Consider the following 21,863-nt stretch of genomic DNA (forward strand, 5'->3'; position numbering starts at 1 on the left):
GCAGAGCACTGTATGTGGGTGGGTTGGGATGGAGAGGGGGATAGTGGAGGAACGCGTTACCCCAGCTCCACTTCCATCCCTGGGTGTGTAAGTGCACTCCTGAATGCTCTCATGCAGCTCCCCTGCATCCCTCCAAATAAATATTTATGAAAGAAATGGTGGTAGTGCTTCCCATTTTTCTGGTTCCCTTCTCAATTTAACTTAGCTTGCTGCGGAACAGATCTTTTTAGCTTCCTTATTTCCTTCTTTGGGAAAGATGGTATCGTACACAGAAAATAGCAGTGCTGTCACTGTGGGCTCTACAAGGCCTATCATAAAGTTGACACATTCAGGTTTTGTGTAGCAAAGTTCTGCTTGGGGCTACAGGGTAATGCTCTGTGTTGGAGCACTGCAATAGACTTTTGTAGCCCTAGAGTGCAGGACGCCAGCTGCGGAGCTCTATCTGAAGACGTGGCTCCGTAGTCCCTCCAACTCAACACCCTGAATACTTGCCTTGCCTTAGGTGACCCAGCAAAAACTTAAAAATGTTTTCTGTGAAGGACAGTGCTGCCTGGAGCTGGAGGATGTGCCGCTTGCCAGCTCAGATGCAAAGCAGCAGCTTAATGCCACCCTGCTGTCCTGGAGTAAAAGCCGGCAGCGGGTTCAGAGCACACACTGCAGCACTTGTTGAAATTTCGACTCTAGGCCTGACAGATAGTTCTTTCAAAACGAAGGTCTGGTCTTTAATAAGTGTTTTTATTTGCATTTGCTAAATGCTAGTTTGTTACGGCATACTGTATCTCTTATTGAATGGACCTTTTGCTGGGTACTGACATATAGTCCTAGGCAAAAACCAGTTACTGAAGAAAACTGTTTTTGCTGGAGGGAGTTATAGCAGAAACTCTGGAATGATGTGTGGCTTGCTTTGTGTGGACTTAGTATATCAAATACTTTGTAGTTTTTTTAGTTTGCTATGAAAGCATAGCCCATGCTGTTCCAGATCTTTCTCTTGTTCAAATTACAACCTGACTTTTACGGTTTCTTGCAGGCCAGCCCTCCAGATCTCTATATTGAAAGATTTAACGTAGCTCTTGGACAGTATATGGGAGCATTGCAGAGCATTGTGCCTCTTTTCATATATATGGTAAGTTTTAGAAAATTCTTTTCAAATAAAGTATGTCCATACACAAGATGCTGACTGAAAGTGAAAACAATAAAATGCAGCTATAATGATTTTTAACTTGTAGAACTTAACGATTCGTGCCTGGTTTTGCTACCTGCATAACAGTACTGATCAAGTTGTGTGGGGAGAGGAAGGGGAAGCCGTGCTTTTTAAATGTAGAGTTTTGCAATTGGTTTCTGCCTTAATATTTCTTTCCTGGGAGTGGGGGGAATGGTTTTTATTTTGATTGTTAAAAAAGCCTTCCCAAATAGTTAGGTCATTATTTATATCTTTTTGAACAGAGATAGTTTATTGGCTTGTTATATGTTGGCTTGGTAGTTTGGGCAGGCTACAAAGATGATTGTTTCTTGCTTTTAAATTGCACAGATTCAGACAAGACAGAAGGAAATGTTTCTTGGAAATGTCTGTGTTGCTTGCTAAAGCAATTTAGAGCGTTGACTGGATGAAGACAAACATGTTCATAGCACTGTCAGGCATACTTGCAGAGGTTCAGAAACCATTGGCTATAAGTATTTGTCGTGCTGATTTTGTAATTTATGAAGTCTTCTATACTTCTGAAGAAGTTTATAATTTGCATTGTTTTTGTCAAAGTGCCAAGACTTTTGTTGGTTTTTTTATGGTAATGAATAACTTAAGCTTGAAATTTGTCCTTCTCCCAGAAACCGTCCTTGCATTGGCATCACTTAGAAATAAAAACTAAAGAAAGTATCTGTTGGGAAAGAAACCTTTTTTTTTTTTTTTGAAAAGAAAAAAAGATTTAAACTGATTTAAATTAAATAAACCTCAAACTCTTTAAAATTATGCTTATTGGTAGCTTCCCAGAGTTTGGGAAGCAGTATATTTTAGAAGGATCTCCTATGTTTCAGTGAATACACCTGAAAGCAGGTAATTTGCTATAGTCTTTCAGCATAGTATCACCGTATAGATTTGTTGCATTAAAAGAGGGATTTGTTTTTCTTGAACTGGGCGTCTTCTAATGTACTCTTTATCTAGTTAATACAGAATGAAGTCTGTTGCTACAGCTTCACTTGTAAGCTTAGGGATGTGTTCCTGGTCATGATTTTCATTTTTGTCCTGAATCCTGTCATGAAATGCTGGGGAAAAACTAGGAAGATACTTTTTCCCCCTATTGCATTCAGGTATTTTTAGATGCTAGCCATTTTTTCACCTGTGTGTGCTTGACTGGTTTATTGCAGACAAGTGATTAAGCAATCTCATAATTTAATATCCATTTACAATGGAGATAAACTGCTCAGGTGTGTACTTTTATTGAGTGCTCAGATCTGTCACTGAGGTTCTTCCATCAGAGGTCAAAATCTATCCTTAACAATTAAGACTGTAGTAACTAACATCTAAAAAATGTTCATGATAGACATATAAACCGACAGATTTTATCATTATAAGCTTTGTCTGTATGACCAGACAAGGTATAATTGCTCAATAGATTTCCACGTCTTTCTTTGTACACAGTTGTGATGTGGTGTTTGTATCTTCAAATGAGGAGCGCTCTGTATCCCATCATTTCTTTTTTTAGAGTTCGAGTCTAACTGATATCTGAACATAGTAAAAATGGTTAATGAGTAATAAACAGATCTGTAAAATGAATAGTTAGATAGTAATTTTTTTTTAATTTGAGAGCAAAGAAAAGTGAAAGTACACTATCATTTTAAAGGAGAAGCTTCTTTAAAGCATGGCTAGTGATTTGTTCAGGCAGTAAAACTCTGTTCCTGCAAACACTTTCTCATTTAAGTGACTTAATTCAAGTTAGGCCTGAGAGTGGGTGACTTATGTGTTAGTTCCTCTTGCTGCCAAATGTAGTGCTGATTTGGCTCAGCTGTATAGCTGGTTTTGAAGGCTAATGTTAAATCAAGTCTCATACTTTTTCTCTGAAATAATTTATTAATCAGTGTTGTGCATGACGTGGAAAATATCTCTAGAGAAGTCAGGGTGAAAAATGTTTTCCTCTCAGTTTTTTCTGTATGCATTTGGAAGTACTTTTATGTACAGCCACTCCTGCAATTTTACATTGTAGCATCTAATCAAATTTTCTCTTATACAGCAGTAGCAGTTTCCTTTATTTAGAGAAGAAAATACAATTAAAAAACAATTGCAAGAGGTGAAAGCCTAATTATTCTACAGTATAAATCAGAGCTTTGCAGTTACTTTAATAGATACTGTCAATGTATTTTTAAGTGAGAGGACTAAGTTGTTGAACTCTGCCTTTTTATCAGAGATGGCAGGGCTTTCCTTTTTTTGGTAGTGATGTGATTGCTTTAATCAGGAGTTTCCAAAGCTGCTGAGTTGCACTCATAAACTTTGTCTTGAAAGGATAATTATATTGCTGCTTAGGAAAACTTTTAACATGCATTTAAATATTATAAAAATCTATGAAGCCAAGGAAAACCTGAAGGTTTTTTGTACAACTGGAACATATGTTTATCCCTTGGTGGCCAAGAAAGGCATAGTGTTTTGCCTTAGGCTTAGTCCTGTGTGTTTTGATATCAACAGCAGCACTTTTCTTCTTTCCTCTGATACGTGCCAAACCATATTCTTGTGTGTGAATGGTGGGAATACAGGAAAGGTGTTTTCTTAACCTTCTTGTATATGGTGACCGAGGTGTGTTTCAAAGCTTATCTTAAGTGATGGTTGAGAGGGCTGACTTTGCAATTGGGGCGGTTTTTCCTTCTTTTGCTAGGAGCACTAGTGGTTTTCTTTTTCACGTGGTGATGGATTTTTTTCAGTCTTATGCTGCTACAGTGGACTTTTCAAGAAAGCATGGAGGCCCAAAGCACTTTTGTCCCTCCAGAGTTCTGTGGGTTTAAGCTCCTTCAAAAGTTCTAGGATGTAACCGCAGATAAAGCAAATTAAATTGGAAGTCAGCTTAGCACACAGTGCTTTATTCCTAAGAATAATTCCTAGTAAATAACTGTTTGCTTTGTAAATATAAATTAGGTTATTCTGTATGCTTACAGATTGTACATATCACAGCATGCTGCACACATGAATGAATAAAAATAATATTTCCACTTCAAGAAAAAATAAAATCAGTGCTTAGATGATACACTTTTTTATAATGGGTTCTCAATTGTTAATTATACTTAGAGATATAACTGAAAATCTGTTACCTTGTGGCATGAAATGAGCCTAACATTTGTGAGCACTGTGGTTTCAGGATAGTTAAGAATTTTTTCATTGCCTCTAAAATATTACTATTCTTATTGAGTGGTATTGCACTTTGTTGCTTATCAGCTAGAGGGCATTTTGTGTGTGTCTGTATACACATATATGAGTGTGTGTGTATATATATGTATGTGGCTGCTATGATAAGCACTCATATACTGTTTTTTCTCTTTCAAGTATTTATTGCTCTCCTCTTAATATTAACACAATTATGTCTTTTAACATTTGCCAGATTGCTTTATGATATGGTGTTTTGTAGGAGAAATGCTTCTATCATATCTGACTTTCTCAGTTTTTGATATCTGCTTACCTTTTACCTGTCAGTTAGACCTTTAGGTGACTTGACACACTTTTCAAGAAATACTGGTACAGCCTAGGTAGTGACATCTTATACAGAAAATCTTCCTGTTTTTCCACTAACAAGAATGGGGAAGGTGACAGCTCTTCTGCTATCTCCTTTTAGCGCTGTGGATTGGAAATGAAGTACTTATCTTAGGTGATTTTTCACTGTCTATTTAAATCCATGCAAGTGTAACATCTTTTTGGAAAGGTGTTTCCAAGTAAGAAAATGTGAAGAGTATTTTACAGTTGTTCTATGTGTAAGTACTGTGTTGTAACTCTTCTCCTTGAAACTACTGGGAGTTTTTTGTTGCTTTTCTAGTTATGAAACTTAAGGTGTAGGCTTTCCAACTCCTAAACAAAAGAAAGCATCACAGTTTGCCCATGTTGTTGCCAGCTGCTTTTAGTGTAAGAAGGTCTGGAGGCTGGGAAAGGAACAGAGTAAGTTATTTCCTTAGCTGGGTGCATCTCATCTGTCAACTCATAAGAATCAGTAGTTTGACATTGTCAGGTTTGATTCAGGTCAGCAGACTTGTGCTGAGACGCTCTGGTCGCTCCTGTGTGTTGCACCAGTGGGTACATGGTAGTATGTGGTCAGGAAACTCAGGGTGGAAATGGTTTAGGAAGTTAGGTCTGATGAAAGACTGGAGTATGGTGTGTAGCTTAACACTTCGTAGAAGATGTATATCTTCAATTGCTGTGAATTTCTGTTGCAATGGCAATTCACCATTAACCAAAAATACTACAAATGAAGTTGGTCCGTTTCTTACAAGACAAGTTATTCTGTTTGCAGAGCTTCTCCCTCAATCTCTGTTCGAAGAACAGGCCCAGGTGAGGGGGAGACAACTGAGTAATAGCCCTTGATAAAACCTCTACAGGTAGGATGGCTTCAGGGAGGGAACCGGCAGTAGGAAGTTACTAAATTTTTAAAAAATCTTTTTAAGATTGTGGTCCGTCACTGCAACAAACCTGAAGTTCAATAGGGGCACGTATTCAGCCCCTGGATTGCCTTTGTTTTAACAGGTTCAGCTTTCATTAAAGGTAAATAATGGCTGCTGAATGCTTGCCTTGAAAATTTAAGTGGTTTCTGCATGGACAGTTTATTACGGTATGTGTAGAGTTTTGGTAATGGCCTGGAGAATGGGTTTCACAAAAAAAATGTAAAGATCAGTCTAATAGTGTTCTGAGGGTTTGTTTCAATTACATTAAATGCTTTAGCGAATAGGAGAACAACTTGATTTAAAGTATGGAAAAACTTTTGTCCCTTAAGATATCCCTTCCTCTAGTAAATCTCTCAGATAAGTGTTCCAGTACGTTATTTTTGATTAAGTTGATTTTCTATTACATTATCTGTTTAACTCTTGTACACAAGTTGTCCAGATGAATTCAGTTGTTCTATTTCCATGTTAGTGTTGTAACGATAGGAGATTTATCTTGAAACAATTATTTTTTCCCAGCATTTAAAACCCACCTATGAATAAAATACAGACAAGAAATCTTACTATTAATTGCAGGCCGGGAACTGAGGAATGACACCAAATAGTACATTAGGTATAGAGGCCCTCAAGGAACTCACGAACAGAATTTCCTTTGAGGTTTGAAGAGGTGAATTTATTATTAATGCTGAGTGGGTCAAGATAATTGAATCCTAAAAATGTTAATGTAGTTCAGTTTTGTATAGATTTGTATATATTACTTATTTCCACAGTTGATTAATTCTGAGTGGCTATCCTCTGAGATTATCAATGAACCACAGAAGTGGATAGCTGTACTGAACATTTGTTATTGTAACATACCTGTTTAATGGCTTAATCACTTTTAGACATTGGTAAAAACGTTTTCTTTTGTTATAAACATGATGACTAGCCCTATTTTGGTGTTAGAGCATTTATGAAGTCCTAAAATGAAGTGTTTTTTCTACAAACTCCCCAGTCTGGATGGATATGGAGATATATCTGTAGATACAGGGGGGGAAAAAAAAATATGCACACCTGTATGTAAGTAGGTTTGTTACCAATAGTACCACATGCATTCTTAATTTTAAATACATGTTTTTTTTGTTGTACAGGAATGTTCTATTTAGTATAAATGCAGTCACCAAGGAAGCCCTTTACAAGTCAAATATTCTACAGTTTTAAAATTTTGAACTATTTTTATTCAGGGAAAAAGTAAGTTTACTTTACTTGCTATTATGAAAAACAAGCTTGAAAACTTCTGTCTTATTTTCCAGAATAAATTTTACATAGAAACCAAGCTTAACAGAGACTTAAAAGATGACCTTATAAAGCTGTTTACGGAACATGTTGCAGAAAAGCACATTTACAACCTAATGCGTAAGTAAACCTATTGAATTTTTCTTATAATGGGAGTCTGGAAAACCACAGTGCTTTCAGATATTACAGAAATTCACAGCAAGTAGGGAGAAAATGGCAAAGGATTAGTGAACTTAAATACAAATTCCTTTGTAAGCCATCCACATGAAGAAATGTGGCACACTTCAACTTATTTTTTTAAAAAATGTGGCTTTGTATGAAGTCATGGTTTTCTTGAGTATCTGGGGGAACCAATGTATATTTTCCCTTGTAACTTGTGATTATGACATAACGAATGTTTTATTGTCCTATTGTTTATGCTGTTACTCTTTAATTTCATTACCAAAATAATGACAGGTATCATTAAGAATGTGGTGTGGTCAAAGAGTTGTGATACCGCTGGGGTTATTGTCATGATGTACTTGACTACTCCCTGCTAGGTAGTGAACTGCGTAATGCTGACAGCAGTTTCTCTGTTAACCTAATGGGTTAATGCAAATAGAATATGCTTCAAGTGATACGCTTCCCGTTAAGTGTTCCTGCGGGTAGCTCCTGTGGTGAACTGCTGAGTTTGCCTGCCACCATCAGTGTGTGTTTGTGTGAGCGTAGGGACCTTGCTACTGGCCTGGTTAGCTTTCGAGAAGGCAATTAGCAAAGGCAGAGCTAATCGGACTTGGAGTTCAAATTGGAAAAGTTTGCATAGCGGTGAGCAGTTGACTGACATGCTCGGAGAATTGCAGTTGTAGGTGCTTTGTGCAGCTGGACAGTTCCCTGTGCCCCGTGTTGAGCTCAGTATCTGGCCTGGTGTACTCCTTTCTGTGACCCAGCCCTACTGCAGTGTCTCTGTTTTCATCTAGCTGCTCCCCTCCTCTTCTCTCTGAAGCAATCTGTATGCTAAATGGAGACCAAATGATGGGCGATTAGAGTCGAGTATATTTCTCCTTTTGCCTTTACATGGATAGTAATGCCCTTCTCTCTCCAGCGAAGGGCTGGGGGAAAGGAGCTTTGCTATGTTTTTTAGGGCCACTGTGAGTTGGCATCCTGGGAGGAGGGTGGGTGAACAAGGTGACTACCCTGAGGTCAGGGAGCCTGGTACACTAGAATGATGGGAGATCTTCAGCTCTGATGCCATCTTGTTCTTGCTGTTTGGAACAGTCTCCCTAAAAAGAGCGTTTAGCCATGTAGCAGGTCAGATAACCTTGGAAATAGCAGGACAATGAGGAATGCCCGCCCATGGACCTGATGTTTTATTTTGTGCCAAAGAGGTTTAATGGTATCATGAAACCTGCTAAGATGATCGCTGCAACAGGGTCATGGAAAATTCAGCTGATACTCCCTTCAGATTAAATACATTTAATTTTAAGTGTATGCATTTTGTAGGCAATGAAAACATCAATGTGATATTTTTCAATGAAGTAGCAAAGGTAACACCGGTCAAATCTTTAGAACATAAATAATGTCAGATGTGTGTTGCTATATAATTCATTTTCTGTGGATGATAACACGAGAAGCAAATAGAAATTGCAGATGAACTATTGAAAGGGAAAGACCTGTGGTGGGGTGTGTGTGTGTGAAATCTAAAATACTTCTCCCCAGCTTTGTGTTAGTTGCGGAAGTAAAATTAAAAGAAAACATTGAAAAATAAAAATAAGCTGTCATAGTCACTGACTGTGTTGCTCTATGTGGGGTCTCTTGTTTAATGAGCAACTTCTTTGGATTTCATTTCAGTCTTACCGTCAGTTTATTAAAACTAAGTTATTTAGTTTTTATTTTGCTTCTAAGTAAGATAATATATACTGACATGTATAAACTCCTAACTGTCATCTGACTTGGTTAAATCTTGGATAATAGGATCGTTAAATTGAGTTAAAGTATGCCTAAATAAAATCCTAAAGTTGCTACCAGATTCCTGGGAAATAATTGAAGATACATAGCACATGATATAGTACTGTAGAGGTGCTGAAAAAGTTCTAGTGTTTTATTATTTTTGTGCCATTCTCAGCTGTTCTTTCTAGCTTGCTGAAATTCAGACCATAATAACTAAGAATATTACCTTCATTTTTGGAAGTGTAAGGGCCCTATGAAAATAGGATAAAAGTCAGCATTTGTTAATTACTTTACTTCCCGATGTCATTGTCAACATGTGGTACTGTTTCCTGATATTTGATATAGATATGGTTCAACAGAAGAGTGTTTTTTTATTATGAAGGGGGGTGGAAAAAAGGGTTTTGAGTGGGTATGGTTCGGAAATTAAAGGCAGTGAAATTGTGGTCTATATAGAGGAATGGAATTCTGGGGCCGTTTTTTAAAGAGATGCTGCAGCTGCCACTTCAGTGAGAAGAAGCATGCCTTCCCTCTATTTTAAAAAACAAACAACAAAATCGGTTTAATCAGTTTGTGATCTAGACTCAGACAAGAATAACATCTGCTCTTGCTCTTGAAATTTGTTGCTGTGGTTTTTGTACGAAGGGGTTTTTGTTTGTAGTATCTTCTTGTTCTATCAGAGCCTGGAAGCTGGCATTTCTATTTGAAGTTGTGTTTAAGAAGGACTGTAAGTACATTTCAGGTACATTTGATTTAAGAAAAAGTCCCTGCTCCACTTCAAAAGAAGGGGAAAAAACAAAGTCAGAAAAGCAGTGCAGCACAGATCTCTTCCTTACTGTTTGATCTTGCCCAAACTCCCACTGGTTGAGTCGGCCCTCGTCCTTGTGCTGTGTGGTTGAAGGCAGGAAGATGCAAAATGAACTGGTACAATGGTCTCTGTGGTGGGAGCACTTATCTGAGCACTTAGTTGCAGAAAATAGAGTGATTAAGGGTGAATTCATTATTTACAGAAGAAATATCGCCTAAGTGAACTTTACGTGGACAAATTTTGCCTGCACAAACACCGATTTGGTTCCATTTTTTTTTGATAGAGGAAATGTTTTAAAAAAAAAAAAAGTTCTACTATCCAGAGCATTTCTGAGCAGTTAAACTAAATACATAAAAAATTATATAATACACAGATCCATGAACACAGCTGGTTTTGTGAAACACTTCTGCATTCACACGTATTTATCAAGTCAATGCTCTTCAAATTAAAGTGGATACATTTGAACTAAGTGAATATAACCTGATTATTTTCCTTACAAAGCCAAAGCTGGCTCTTGCTGATAAGACTGCTGTATTAAATGGCTTGGGAGAAGTTGCTATGTGCAGAACTACTTAACTGAATGTAATAAGCAAAGATATAGCATCTTATTTACAAGAAGCTTCAGAAATGCCGGGGGGAAGATGCAGATAATATCTCTTTGTCACTAGGGAAGGGGTGGTGGAGAATGTTTTTTTGTTCCTGCTAGAGTCCTGCATGAGATGACTTGTAAGCAGTAAAATTCAGGAACATGTGTTTTTTCTCCTTCTGCAGCCACTGTCTCTCCTGGTAGGTTAGACCTGGGTTTCCTGGACTATAATCTCAGTGCCCTGGAAACATCCTGCCTATTTGTTCTTGTGTCTAGAAGAATGGCAATTATTGCAAACTTTCACTGTTTTCAGTGGTGAAAATGAGTAACAGCTCCTGAAGCTCTCTACTTTTAGTACTTGCAGTAGGTAAAATTCAATGGCAGAGAGTATTTGCAAGTAACTGCTATTCTTCTCTTTTTTTATATTGACGGCTTAGTGCCCCAGACAAGCTTGCTTTTAAATCTAACAAAAGAGAAAAGCTATTAACAGCATACTGTTGTTTCTGCTTGGTGGATAGATCACTTGGTTTCCAATTACAAGAGTTTGCAACTACCCCTGTTCTCTTTCCAGAAAGTAAAGAAAGGAAGGTGAGCGCTAGGCTGGAGTCCTGCTCTGGGAGGGCTGATGAGATTCTCAACATCTCAGTATTGAGAAGAAAAGTAACAATAATTTAAACTGGTCATAAAGGTTGTCGTGGTTTAACCCAGCTGGCAGCTAAACAGCACACAGCTGTTCGCTCTCTCCCTCCAGTGGGATGGAGGAGGGAATTGGAAAAAAGGTAAAATTCATGGGTTGAGATAAAGGCAATTTAATAGGACAGAAAAGGAAGGGAAAATAATAATGATGATAAAAGAATATACAAAACAAGTGATGCACAATGCAGTTGCTCACCACCCGCTGACCGATGCCCAGCCAGTTCCCGAGCAGTGGCTGCCCACCATTCCCCCCCACCCCCCGCCCCGGCAAACTCCCTCCAGTTTTTTCTTCAGCATGACATCATATGGTATGGAATATCCCCTTGGCCAGTTTGGGTCAGCTGTCCTGGCTGTGTCCCCTCCCAGCTTCTTGTGCACCTCCAGCCTCCTCGCTGGCAGGGCAGTATGAGAAGCTGAGAAGTCCTTGACTTAGTGTAAGCACTGCTCAGCAACAACAAAAACATCAGTGTGTTATCAACATTATTCTCATACTGAATCCAAAACACAGCACTATACTAACTACTAGGAAGAAAATTAACTCTATCCCAGCCAAAACCAGGACAGGGTGAAAGCAGTTTTAGAAGGCAATCTGAGGAAAAGAATCCTCCTTATTCTTTGCTTACAACAGTGTTTGTGGTGGAAGTAGGATTTATCAGGTTGGTTATGGCACTTCCAAATAAGTAGTAGCCTTAGCATATCACTGTAGTACTTACACCATTTCTATCTGTGTGTGTGTGAGCTGTTTCTTTCCTTCCATGTTAGTATTTTGAGTTCAGCAAGTGGTTTCTACTCTTGCAGGAGCAATGTACTGGTAGGTAACATTCAGTACAAGCTGGTTCTTTCCAAAGAAGCACCTGCCTGTACTTCTGGACAGAAGTTCCTCAACTAGGAAGTCAAGTGACCTCTGTCAGAGGGAAAACTGCTTTCTTCAACACTTCTGATTTTGTTTCCTATTGACTGGCGTGAGCAATGGATGTTTGTGTGTTCCCATCTTCGATCTACTCTGTCAGGAACAGGTCACAGAAACAGGTCCTTTTTATCCAGAGGAAAGGAAACCTCTTGGACCATGGTGAAAATGCTATAGAATAAATAGGGCCGAGGACTTCATGGGTCTTAAAATTGTTGTCAGGATCCAAAGTGATAATACGGCTTGTGAATGAGGCAGTTCTCTGACAGAACTAGAGTATGGGCTTGAAAACCCGTGAAATTTAGGCAAAATTATTATTAAGGATTAAAGCACTAGATCTCAACTTCTGGCTGTCTTAGTTTTTTTGTTCATGATATATATCAAGATAATTACAGAATTTGCTACTGAAACCTGAAGATACAGAGCAGTTACCTGTATGTAGATTCTAATAGCATGTAGGCAATTGTTGAATGTAGTTCTCCATGTCAGTGCTTGTGCGAGTTCAGACCAAAAACCCAGTGTGAAAATGTATCATGTGTATTCACCAAAAGTAGCAGCTTTTCTCATGGTTTTCCGAGAAACAGTCTGTAAAAAGTCTGGAGGAGGGGGAGGAATCACAGCCTGTTTCATGATGTTTGCAATTTCTAATTAGTTACTGGAAAAAAATTTCTCTGAAGATTCTTACATATGACAGCTTTGTTTCTTCCAAGTTACATCACTTAGATTCAGCTGAGGTGAAGAGATCTTGCTGCTCCATTTTCTTAATTTTTATTTTTTTGCTGGAGGTATATTTTAGTTCAATAGAAGGGCCGTTTATGTTGGAAAAGGTTTTCCTTTATAAAGATGGCACTTGCGTTGGTGCTTTCTGAAAAGTACCAGAAAAGTTAATTCGAAAGTTGGAGAAGATTTCTAACAGCTTTCTGATGATGAAGTTGTGCAACTGTTCTTTTTGGTTGCAGCAGGTACAAATTTAATACAAAATTACAGAGAATTAATCAAGTTGTAACTGTTAGAGGCTGCTAAATGTAGCAGAGAGCACGTTTCCTTTGCAGAGGTTTGCCTGTTGTTTGTGCAGTGGGTAAGCAGGAGAGGGTGTGTTGCTCCATGGGCACCCAGACTTACATACTTAGCAGATGTGTTTTGCTGTGTTGACCTCCAGAAGCCTGTTGATATCAATGAAGCAAGGGACCCTCATCTCTTTGGCTGCGTACTGCTATGACATAATGCCTTTTGTTAATAAATTCCATATCTAGCTTTTGTTTCTGCATACCCCAGGAGAAGAGGAGCAGTACAAAAAGCTGAGAGAAGGACTGTGATTGATGCCACATTCGTAGCCTGACTCTATAGCTACAACAGAGAACATGGGGTTTATTTTGATGTGTTTGGGTTTTTTTATTCAGTCCCCATGCCTCACCCTTTGTCAAAGATAGACAAGAAAAAGATGGATTGGATTGACTTTTTCCCTGCTCTAGTTGGCATTTCTTTTTTCCCCTCCATTTTGACATCTGTCTCAAATGATCTGCATATGAGAAGCAAGCTGTCATTGCCTTGACCCACAAATTGCAGAGAAAATCCTCTGAAAAAGGGGGAAACACTCTCGTTATTTTTCAGCTTCTTGCAGAAAGCATTGCCCCCACCCTTTTTGTATGCTGCCCTTCTAGATTTACATTCAAGAAGTTGTTGTTCTTTGTGCTTCTCATTTCCATGTCAGATCTAGTGCTTATGCTTCATAAGGAAATAGCAGTTAGTTTCATTAATGAACTTGTTCTTGAATGGCTGTACTGTGTTGCATCAAAAGTCAGTGTAGCCCAGTGTCCTTGTCTTGGCAAAAATGCATAGAACATCATTATAGGTTTGGTGCAGCAGAAGTTCGATGACCTGGGTTTATATCTTGACAGGTATGTGCCCGGTAGGAAGAGCTGAAGGTTTCCTTGCATGGTTTAGGCTATGTCTACATTAATAAGTGGTGTGGGGTAAAGGGAGCAGATTTACAGAGGATGAAACACGTACGTGTTGGTGTTGAGGACTCAGTGTTCACCTTTTCATGTGTTTTGGAGAGTTTTATTTCATGCTTGCTAATGTCTGGTCCTGTGGACAGAATGCCAGTTAGTAGTTCAAGCACATCTGGTTTAATCTTGCCCAAAAGAAATTAAGTTAATATGCTCCATGGCAGTTCTGTCATATGAACCAAGGAGCAGTAAGTGGGGATGATCAGTGAATTTGCTCCAAAAGCACATTTCTAATCTGAACTAAAGCATTAATATAGAATCTGCCCTTAAGCATTTGAAATCACTATTCTTTTTTCTTTGAGACAGAGAGTGACTACCGTGATGGCAGCAGCAATATGTTGTTAAAAAAATGTCCCATTCGACTGCTGAGGCTCTTTCCTTCTGTAATATGTGGGATGTGGCTCAGCCCCTAGACGCTGCTTTGCTTACTGATTTTGCACACTTTAAGGAAAAAAGTATGAGAAGAAAATATGCACAACTTTAGTCTGCCACCTTCATAAAGATATGTTTCTTGCTTTTTAAGTTTAAGAATGATACAGAAAAATAAAAGAATTGATTTCTTTAATTAAAAAAAAAAAAAGCAGAATTACTTGCCTGTGGAGTAACTTGCCCTCTGTCTTTAAAATCAGCCTACGTGTCTGGATAGGTAAAATGAAATTAGAAGATTCCTTCCTCAGGGTCTTAAAAATGAAGCAAGGTGGCAGAGCACTAGGAGAAAATACTGATCCTTTCCAGTGTATTTGTTCCAAACTAAAATGGGGTGATTTCTGTTAGAATTCCTTTACAACAAAGAGCTAATTTACTTTTTTCCCAGCTATGGACAGCAAATGTTTTGGGGGGCAAGAGGCTTCTATAGCATAAAGGGTCCTTTTTGAGATGTAGGGAAGGGATGCATTTATTGTCAAGTTCTTTGTTAAAAGTAATTTTTAAAGATTTTTGTGCATCTACAGGATTGTGAATCTGTTCAGTGTTTAATTTCTGGCTTATTCTACAGAGGCAAATAGTTTAATCCCATTACCTCCACTTCAAATTCCCATTCTAACCTTAAAATGATGTTTTCCTTCGTTTCCTTCCTTCCTGTCTTCATTCCAAATGTTGATAGACACAGATAACTGATAGTGAAAATCAACTGCAGTATGTTCCACTTCTTTTCCAGCATGTGGGGAGTGTGCTGGGATGCTGCTATTGCAGGATGATTGACCATTCCTTCTTCTTCAAAACACTGAATTGGCATGTTAATGTCAGCCTGTTCTTAGACCTCAGCAGGTACCCCTACACTATCAAGGGCTCTATAGGATAGCTTTTGTAACCATTAATCTTTCTTATACCCGCTGTGCTCTGTGGGTCTGATAGAATAATCAAGAATAACACACTCGCCAGTTTAAGGGTGGTATCACTAATATTGAAGTGGTAGCTGTAATTTGACAGGGCTAAGTAATTGTGTTGTAACCATATTGGAAACAGTACTGTTACCAAGCATTATAGAATACACTTATATTCTTTAAAGAACACCTAATCTGCACACAAATTTTGTCACTGAACTAAACTTTTCATCAAAGAACTAAGTTATTTTAAAAAGTTGCAGCTGTGTTTCTTATTTGTCTTGTTTCATGTTAAGTTGCAGCACCTCACAGTAAGGCAGTTTTTTAATAGGAAAATATAGTCTTAAATAATGAGTGTCATGTTTAATCTGGCTCCTCGGAAAAGAAATAGGAATAATGTTCCCATTTCAACAAGCCTCCATAAAATTGTAAACATGAAAATATCACCTTATTTTCTAATTATAGAAGTCCAACAGTCTATATTTCTACATTTATGGCTTTGTTTTTCATATTTATTCTTGTTACAACACTGAATATTTTCCATGTGATTAAGACTTGGAATTTTTATTTTGTAGCATTTTTATTATATACTTAATAAAGCTTTTGGGCTACGTAATGAATATTTTAAAAGTAATCTGTGGCTGTATGAAATGCCTAGTGGCAAATGCTTGGTAATAAATACAACTTTTAATGTTTTTTTTTCTAATCTACATTTTAATTCATTGCAAACTTTTGAAGAATTTAAGTTGCTAAAAATTTATTTTTAGTTCTGTTTAAAGGAAAATAAAAATGCAGAATCATGAGGAGTTTGATGTAACTGCAAATGTGAGTGTTAAGCCAGAGGGAAGGTTGGTTTTCATGAAAAAGACTTTTGAAGTTCTGGATCGATAGTTAACATGTACAAATTGTACCGGGGTTAAAGTAATGAAAAGGTAATATATGATCAAGCTTCATCAGTCAATTTAATAACAAAATAGGCAGCAGGTAAAAAACCTCAACAAACCCAAAATATCAAAGAACAAACAAACAAACAAACAAAACCCCAAAGCCAACCAGCCTCCTAAAAAACCTCAACCCAAACCACCAACAACCTACAGCCACATCTTGGACGCCAGCCGTAGCGGTTCCCTTGCTGTTTAATTGCTGTTGGCATGTGGGGTTCAATCAAGTGCTTTGCATGGACTGGATTTGGGAGTAAAGTTGGGGTACGGGAATCATGTTCAAGGTGAATCTGATGTTATCACAGTGAAGTAGAAGGGTGTGTGTGGTCAGATGGACCCGATATAATTTAGCTGAGAGAAAGGTAATTTATTATACTATAGATTTGACTACATGTGATCTGATGATATTGTTAAAGGGCAGAACTGCCAGGTGAGCATGTGCTATTAAGGTTTGTTTAGGCTGTGAACTGGTGATAACTTCATCGTTACTGCTGTGCATCCCTGTATATCTCACGTATAGTTGTGTAAGGGCTCAAGTTCTGTGGAAATATTAAAGTTGTCATTCTGCAAAATAATATAAATATTGCATACATATTGGAATTAAGGACTAAAGAGCACAGTTTGTACATCGGGATAAAGATCTCCAGAATACATTTGTTTTACTTTGCAGCTTCGTTAAGCAATCGTTTCTGCTTCTGTTGAAGACTGGAGAGCAGCAGCTGACTAACGCCTTAGTTATGGAAGCTGTTGGAGTTGCTTTTAATGGGAATACACTTTTTATAATTTTTTTAAGTGCACTGTTGAATAATTACAACTTTGAACACATCTGCCTAAGCCATACTTATGTATGATTTGTTAAAATATCTTACTTTTAAGTTCTATTAGATTACTGCAAAGGGAGGAAAAAAATCTTGTGCGCTAACATGCAAAAGTTTCACTGTTCTGCCAGTAAAATTATATCTTTGCCAAGCAAAATAAATCTATTTGCAAAGGAATGTTGAAGGATAAAAAAAGATTTTTAGAATAGCTAGCTTGTAGTTTTTGCAAGTGAATCTTGAGTTATGAACAAGTGAGTTTGAACTTGTTAAGATATCATCTGCTACTCCTGGAATTACTGGGGTCCCGGATCTTGCCCACTGTAATTAGGAAGTAGCTTAAACCTTTGAGGGACAAGCTTCTTTAGTGTTACTGTGCAATAATGGAATAACTCGGTCGAGGGACAAGCTGCTTTACTGTTACTGTGCAATAATGGAATAACTCGGTTACTGCAGAGTATGTGAAGTGCTGCAGGTTCATACCTCACTTATTCCAATATCATTCATCCACTGTTCCTCAAAAAAGTCCTGAGGCCATTCTGGGCATTGTGTCTTACCTCGGTTCAACAATATTTCAAAGCATCTTGTATCTTTCTGCAATTAAAGCATTTCATCATGAGAACCCACACTTCTCTTCTTTGATTCTGCCCTGAGTTATTTTCAAGACTATTTGCAGGTTAATTAACTTCTTTGCATATTGGTCACTTAGTCTGTAAAATGCAATATTAGTTCAAAAACACTGTGGAGGTGGTCAGATAGTATCATAGTGTCGTTACCATGTCATTCATCTGAGCTTTAGTTTTATTCTGCCTCACCCTGCTCTATCTTTGTAAATGCCGCAGGTGGAGCTTCTGGGAGTAGGTAGGAGTCTGTGCAACTTCCGTGTTGTAGGGTCTCCTTAATTATTCTATAAAGCAAGAGCCAAAGCCTTTATACTTGGAGGTCTTTTTTAATATTGTAAAATAACAACAGAGGTAACTTCAGCATGTCTGGCACAGCTGTTTCTATTCCTTGAGTTTAAGTGACTCTCTCTTAAGAAGTAATATAGGATTGAATGTTTAGGTAGTTTCATTGCAAAACTGAAGATGAATTTATGTGCAAAGAAGTTTTACATTTTTTATCTATTATATTGTGTTTGTCTATAAACCTGCATTGAGATTTTTCGGATCTATCCAAAGAGAGGAGTCTTGTTCATTCTTAAGGAAATCATTCTGAAAACACATATCCTACAGCAGTGCTATTCATTCTTCAGGTATTGATATCTAGCTTTTGGAAAAGGTGTAGGCTGGATTAGCTTATACTGTATGGTTTAATGAATAGTATATTCTTTTAGTTTTCTTTATTGAGAAACAGGAGATATATGCCATTACTTTGCTATATTGTTGTTGAATATAATACCATCATGCTTGCATTTATTGACTGTAAATCAGGAGTGAGTGGTTTAAATTTGCATTGTAGCATCTGGTGTATGCAGTTGCAGAAACAAAGATAAGAAATGTTAATTTCTGAAGCTGCAATAAAGCGATGAAGAAGATATTTCTGTAGGATTGATCTCCAGGTGAATTCTTCCACTGATTTTATTCATGATATCCCTTTCTAATGCCAGGTAATGCTGTCAGTAATCTAGAACAGAAACAAGTGGCTGCTCGTTATACTTGCTTTATATTGCAAATATATCTGTTCACGTTATCTCAAAGGATCACAATTGAAATGAGCTTCATGGGTGAATATTACCTTAAAAAAGTGACAAATAATATTGCGTGTTTGTAATGGTGAACTATATTCAAGATGTGGACTACCCTCTAAAACTATTGGATGTACAAATAATTTTGTTGCTCAGCACCTTGAACGTGTTAAGGGACCACTTGTGGGAGTGCTGTGTGAGTTTCCATTAGCTGGAAGGGAAGAAGAAAGAGTGGAGCATCTTGCACCCCCAGCATGTCTCCAATACCACAGGCTGAGAAGAATGAGGTGGGCTGCCAGTCTGGTGTGCTCATCACCTCTTGTCTTTGATCCATATATATCATAAAATAAAATTTTTACTTTTTTGCCATCTACTTGTTCTCTGTTATTTGGGGGAAGAAAAAAATTGAAAGATGACAGTACATACGACTATCGGAGTATAGGCACTGTATTCCAGATGTCATCCGTAGATGGAGTAAGTGTGGCTTGCAATTTTCTGTTTACTCAGAGGTATCCAAGTAGTCAGATGCCCTCTACTCAGTTATGTAGTTGTGGGCAGCTTCTCTGTTTGTCCCCAAAGCAACTCTGCATAGCTTCTTTCTCTCCCACAGTATGTCCTGTACATATACAGTTATATAAAGTAGCTTCTGAAATATTTTTAATTGCTTTTGATAGTTATAACTTGGACGCTACTGAGAGCACAATTTTCAGTTTATCAGGAATAAATTCAAGAAGCTATGTTAATTTAATTTTCTTAACATCTTTCAAAAATGTTCAAGTGACTTTTAACTCTGGACTTTGTGGTCTTTATGTCAGTATTCATTCCTAGGTTTATTTTGTTTTAAGTAATTTGTATACATATCTTAGGAATATAATTTGTTGTCTACATAGGAAGAACAAATTTACAATTCTCTGGACACTTTGCAAATCTATTGGTGAAGCTTAGGCTTGAAGTAGTTACAGTCTAATTAAATATATATATATGTATATACACACACATTGTTTGGATTGTGCATTACTGTTGCATATCTTCCTTATAAAGCATTACGCCCTTTTTAATTTTATGATTTGCAACTTTCTTGGCTGCCAAGACGCTATTTGAAAAATCTTTAGGGAAGAGGCTGTAAATGTGTCATTACAAAACAAATCACAGGCTCTCACCCCCTCAAGGCTTCAGCTGAAAGGAGCAAGGACTTTTAAGATGGTTCTTTGTAAAATGAATTTATCTATAACAGTAAAATATAACAACTTTGATTACTTGGAGGTTAGAAAAAATACTTTCTTTTTTAATCTCCCTATTACATGAGCCACTTAGTTTCAGAAAGAGAAGGACATGCTACTGAAGATTTTTCTTTTTATGGTAAGTACTATAGTGGCAGATGCTGAAGCTAGAACTGGAGATGCTCTGAAACTTAAAAAGCAGAGTCTCTACAATGTAAGCACAAGAGATACGCCCTTTAGGTAGAATTGTAAGAGTCATTTCTCCTCAATGTAGTGGGTACAGAAAGGTGTACATATTGCCGAACTCCTTTGTAGAGGCATAAAAACTGAGAGACAGCAGTTGGTTTAAGCCTTACTGATTTCTTCTTTTTTTTTTTTTTTGTGTTTCTGTAATTCAAATGTAGGTACAAACCTCAAATAAATCAAGGCAGGATAAAGGCCTGGATATCGTAATATAAGCAGTAAATGTGCTATTGCCAGGTTTTTTCCACAAGAGGAAGATGCAATTGCAATGTTTACTATAGAAGATACCAAGAATGAAATAAAAACGTTCACTTGTGTTTAAAAGAACAACTTTTCTTACATGATTTTTACTTTTTTTTTTACAGTACTTGTACTTCGTTCATAGATTTTTCAGTCCACCCTTAATATTATGTATAAGATGCTAAATACTGTAAAGCGAGGATTTGTGGATCTCCAGGTGTTTAGCATGCTGAGTATGAAAGTGCTTCTAAAAATAAATTGTTTACTTCAGTTCTGCATCTGAATACTTAGAGCCATCGCTTGCTTGGTTTTTCCTCATAACTCCTGCTGCCTGTCTGAAAAAGAATGAAAAATAAGTTACTTCACATTTTCATCATACATAATTTGAACAGAATACTTCTATTTAAAGGTGATGTTTTATTACTCTTGAGAATTAAGTTGTCAAGCAGATACCTGTCTGTTTCCTTTGTGAGGACATCAGATAACCAAAAAAGCACAACTACTGTATTTCTTTGATACAAAAATGTGTATGTATATTTCTTGATTAGAAAAATTGCTAATTCTCTTAATTTTATTTCAGCTTTACTTTTGGAAGCTCAGTCAACGCCGTTTCAAATAACTCCTTCAACTATGGCAAATATTGTGAAAGGCCTGTATACGCTACGACCAGGTAAAAAAGAAAAATGTTTCTAGGAGTCTCTCGTACTGTGGTTGTGATATGTTTTCCTAAATACATATGTGGTCACTATCTGTCTAATGCACATTTAACAAACAAATGTGCGTTGTGTTCTGTCCATCGTAATGCTTAGTTCTACTATGCAAAGGCCTTGGTTCTTCTTGTTGCCCAGCTCCGTGACCTGCTCAAGGTACCATGTAAATATGAAATTCTTTTTTAAAAGACAATCCAACCCTCTATTCTGGAGACAAAGGGAAGACCTGTTTCTTTTGCTCTGTAGAAATAAAGAAAGAAGACTGTTTAATGAGTCAGTCATTGCAAAAAGCACAAGTATTGAAGTGCTGAAAGTTATATTGTGAGTCACACTTCAAACAGCCAGATCTTTGACATGAGATAAATGACTGTTTCTTCTATGAAGCCATTATTTGGTTGGTATTATTTCATGGAAGAGCTTAATTTAACTTGTGAGTACATCATGACATCTTGTGCAACAACAATTATCTTGAAAGAAAAATGGTGTTGCAGATTTTAATCAATATTGTACCAAAATCTTTGGTTCTGTGAGTTTTGGAGAACTGAGTAGAGCTCTAGCCTGTGTTTGGAAAGACTTTAGAAGCAGAAGGTATTCAAAATATCCATAAATAAATGGTACCTGCTTCCCTTCCTTTTACAGTACTGATACTTTCTTCTTACCTTGGTGTGACTGAGAGAAGGATTGTGTCTGAGCTTCAGTCTATTTTTGCTTTGCATTCCCCTTTTATAGAAATAAAATGAGGATGGGAAAGCTTTACAAAAAGCTTTAGTTTAGCATGTATACAAGCCAGGAATGTGGTGGACCCTCCATTTACAAAATGCATGGATAAAGCACTTTCAGTAAGCAAGGATTATTTTTACAACAG

General features: G+C 37.3%; 1 protein-coding gene across 1 annotated transcript in view; it reads left to right on the forward strand.

The window, feature by feature from the left end:
* The window catches only part of CACUL1 (CDK2-associated, cullin domain 1), a gene marked incomplete at its 3' end in the record, with an annotated part of 39,996 nt that extends 19,038 nt beyond the window's left edge, over positions 1–20,958 (forward strand). Inside the window, exons 4-6 of the mRNA XM_009583965.1 lie at positions 1,028–1,123; positions 6,912–7,014; positions 20,869–20,958. Of these exons, the coding sequence (XP_009582260.1) occupies positions 1,028–1,123; positions 6,912–7,014; positions 20,869–20,958 (289 nt within the window). The remainder of the gene's footprint in view (positions 1–1,027; positions 1,124–6,911; positions 7,015–20,868) is intronic.
* Between the last annotated feature and the right edge of the window lie 905 nt (positions 20,959–21,863).

This window comes from Fulmarus glacialis, unplaced genomic scaffold (genome assembly GCF_000690835.1).
Source record: "Fulmarus glacialis isolate BGI_N327 unplaced genomic scaffold, ASM69083v1 scaffold43588, whole genome shotgun sequence".
Taxonomy (NCBI): Eukaryota; Metazoa; Chordata; class Aves; order Procellariiformes; family Procellariidae; genus Fulmarus; species Fulmarus glacialis.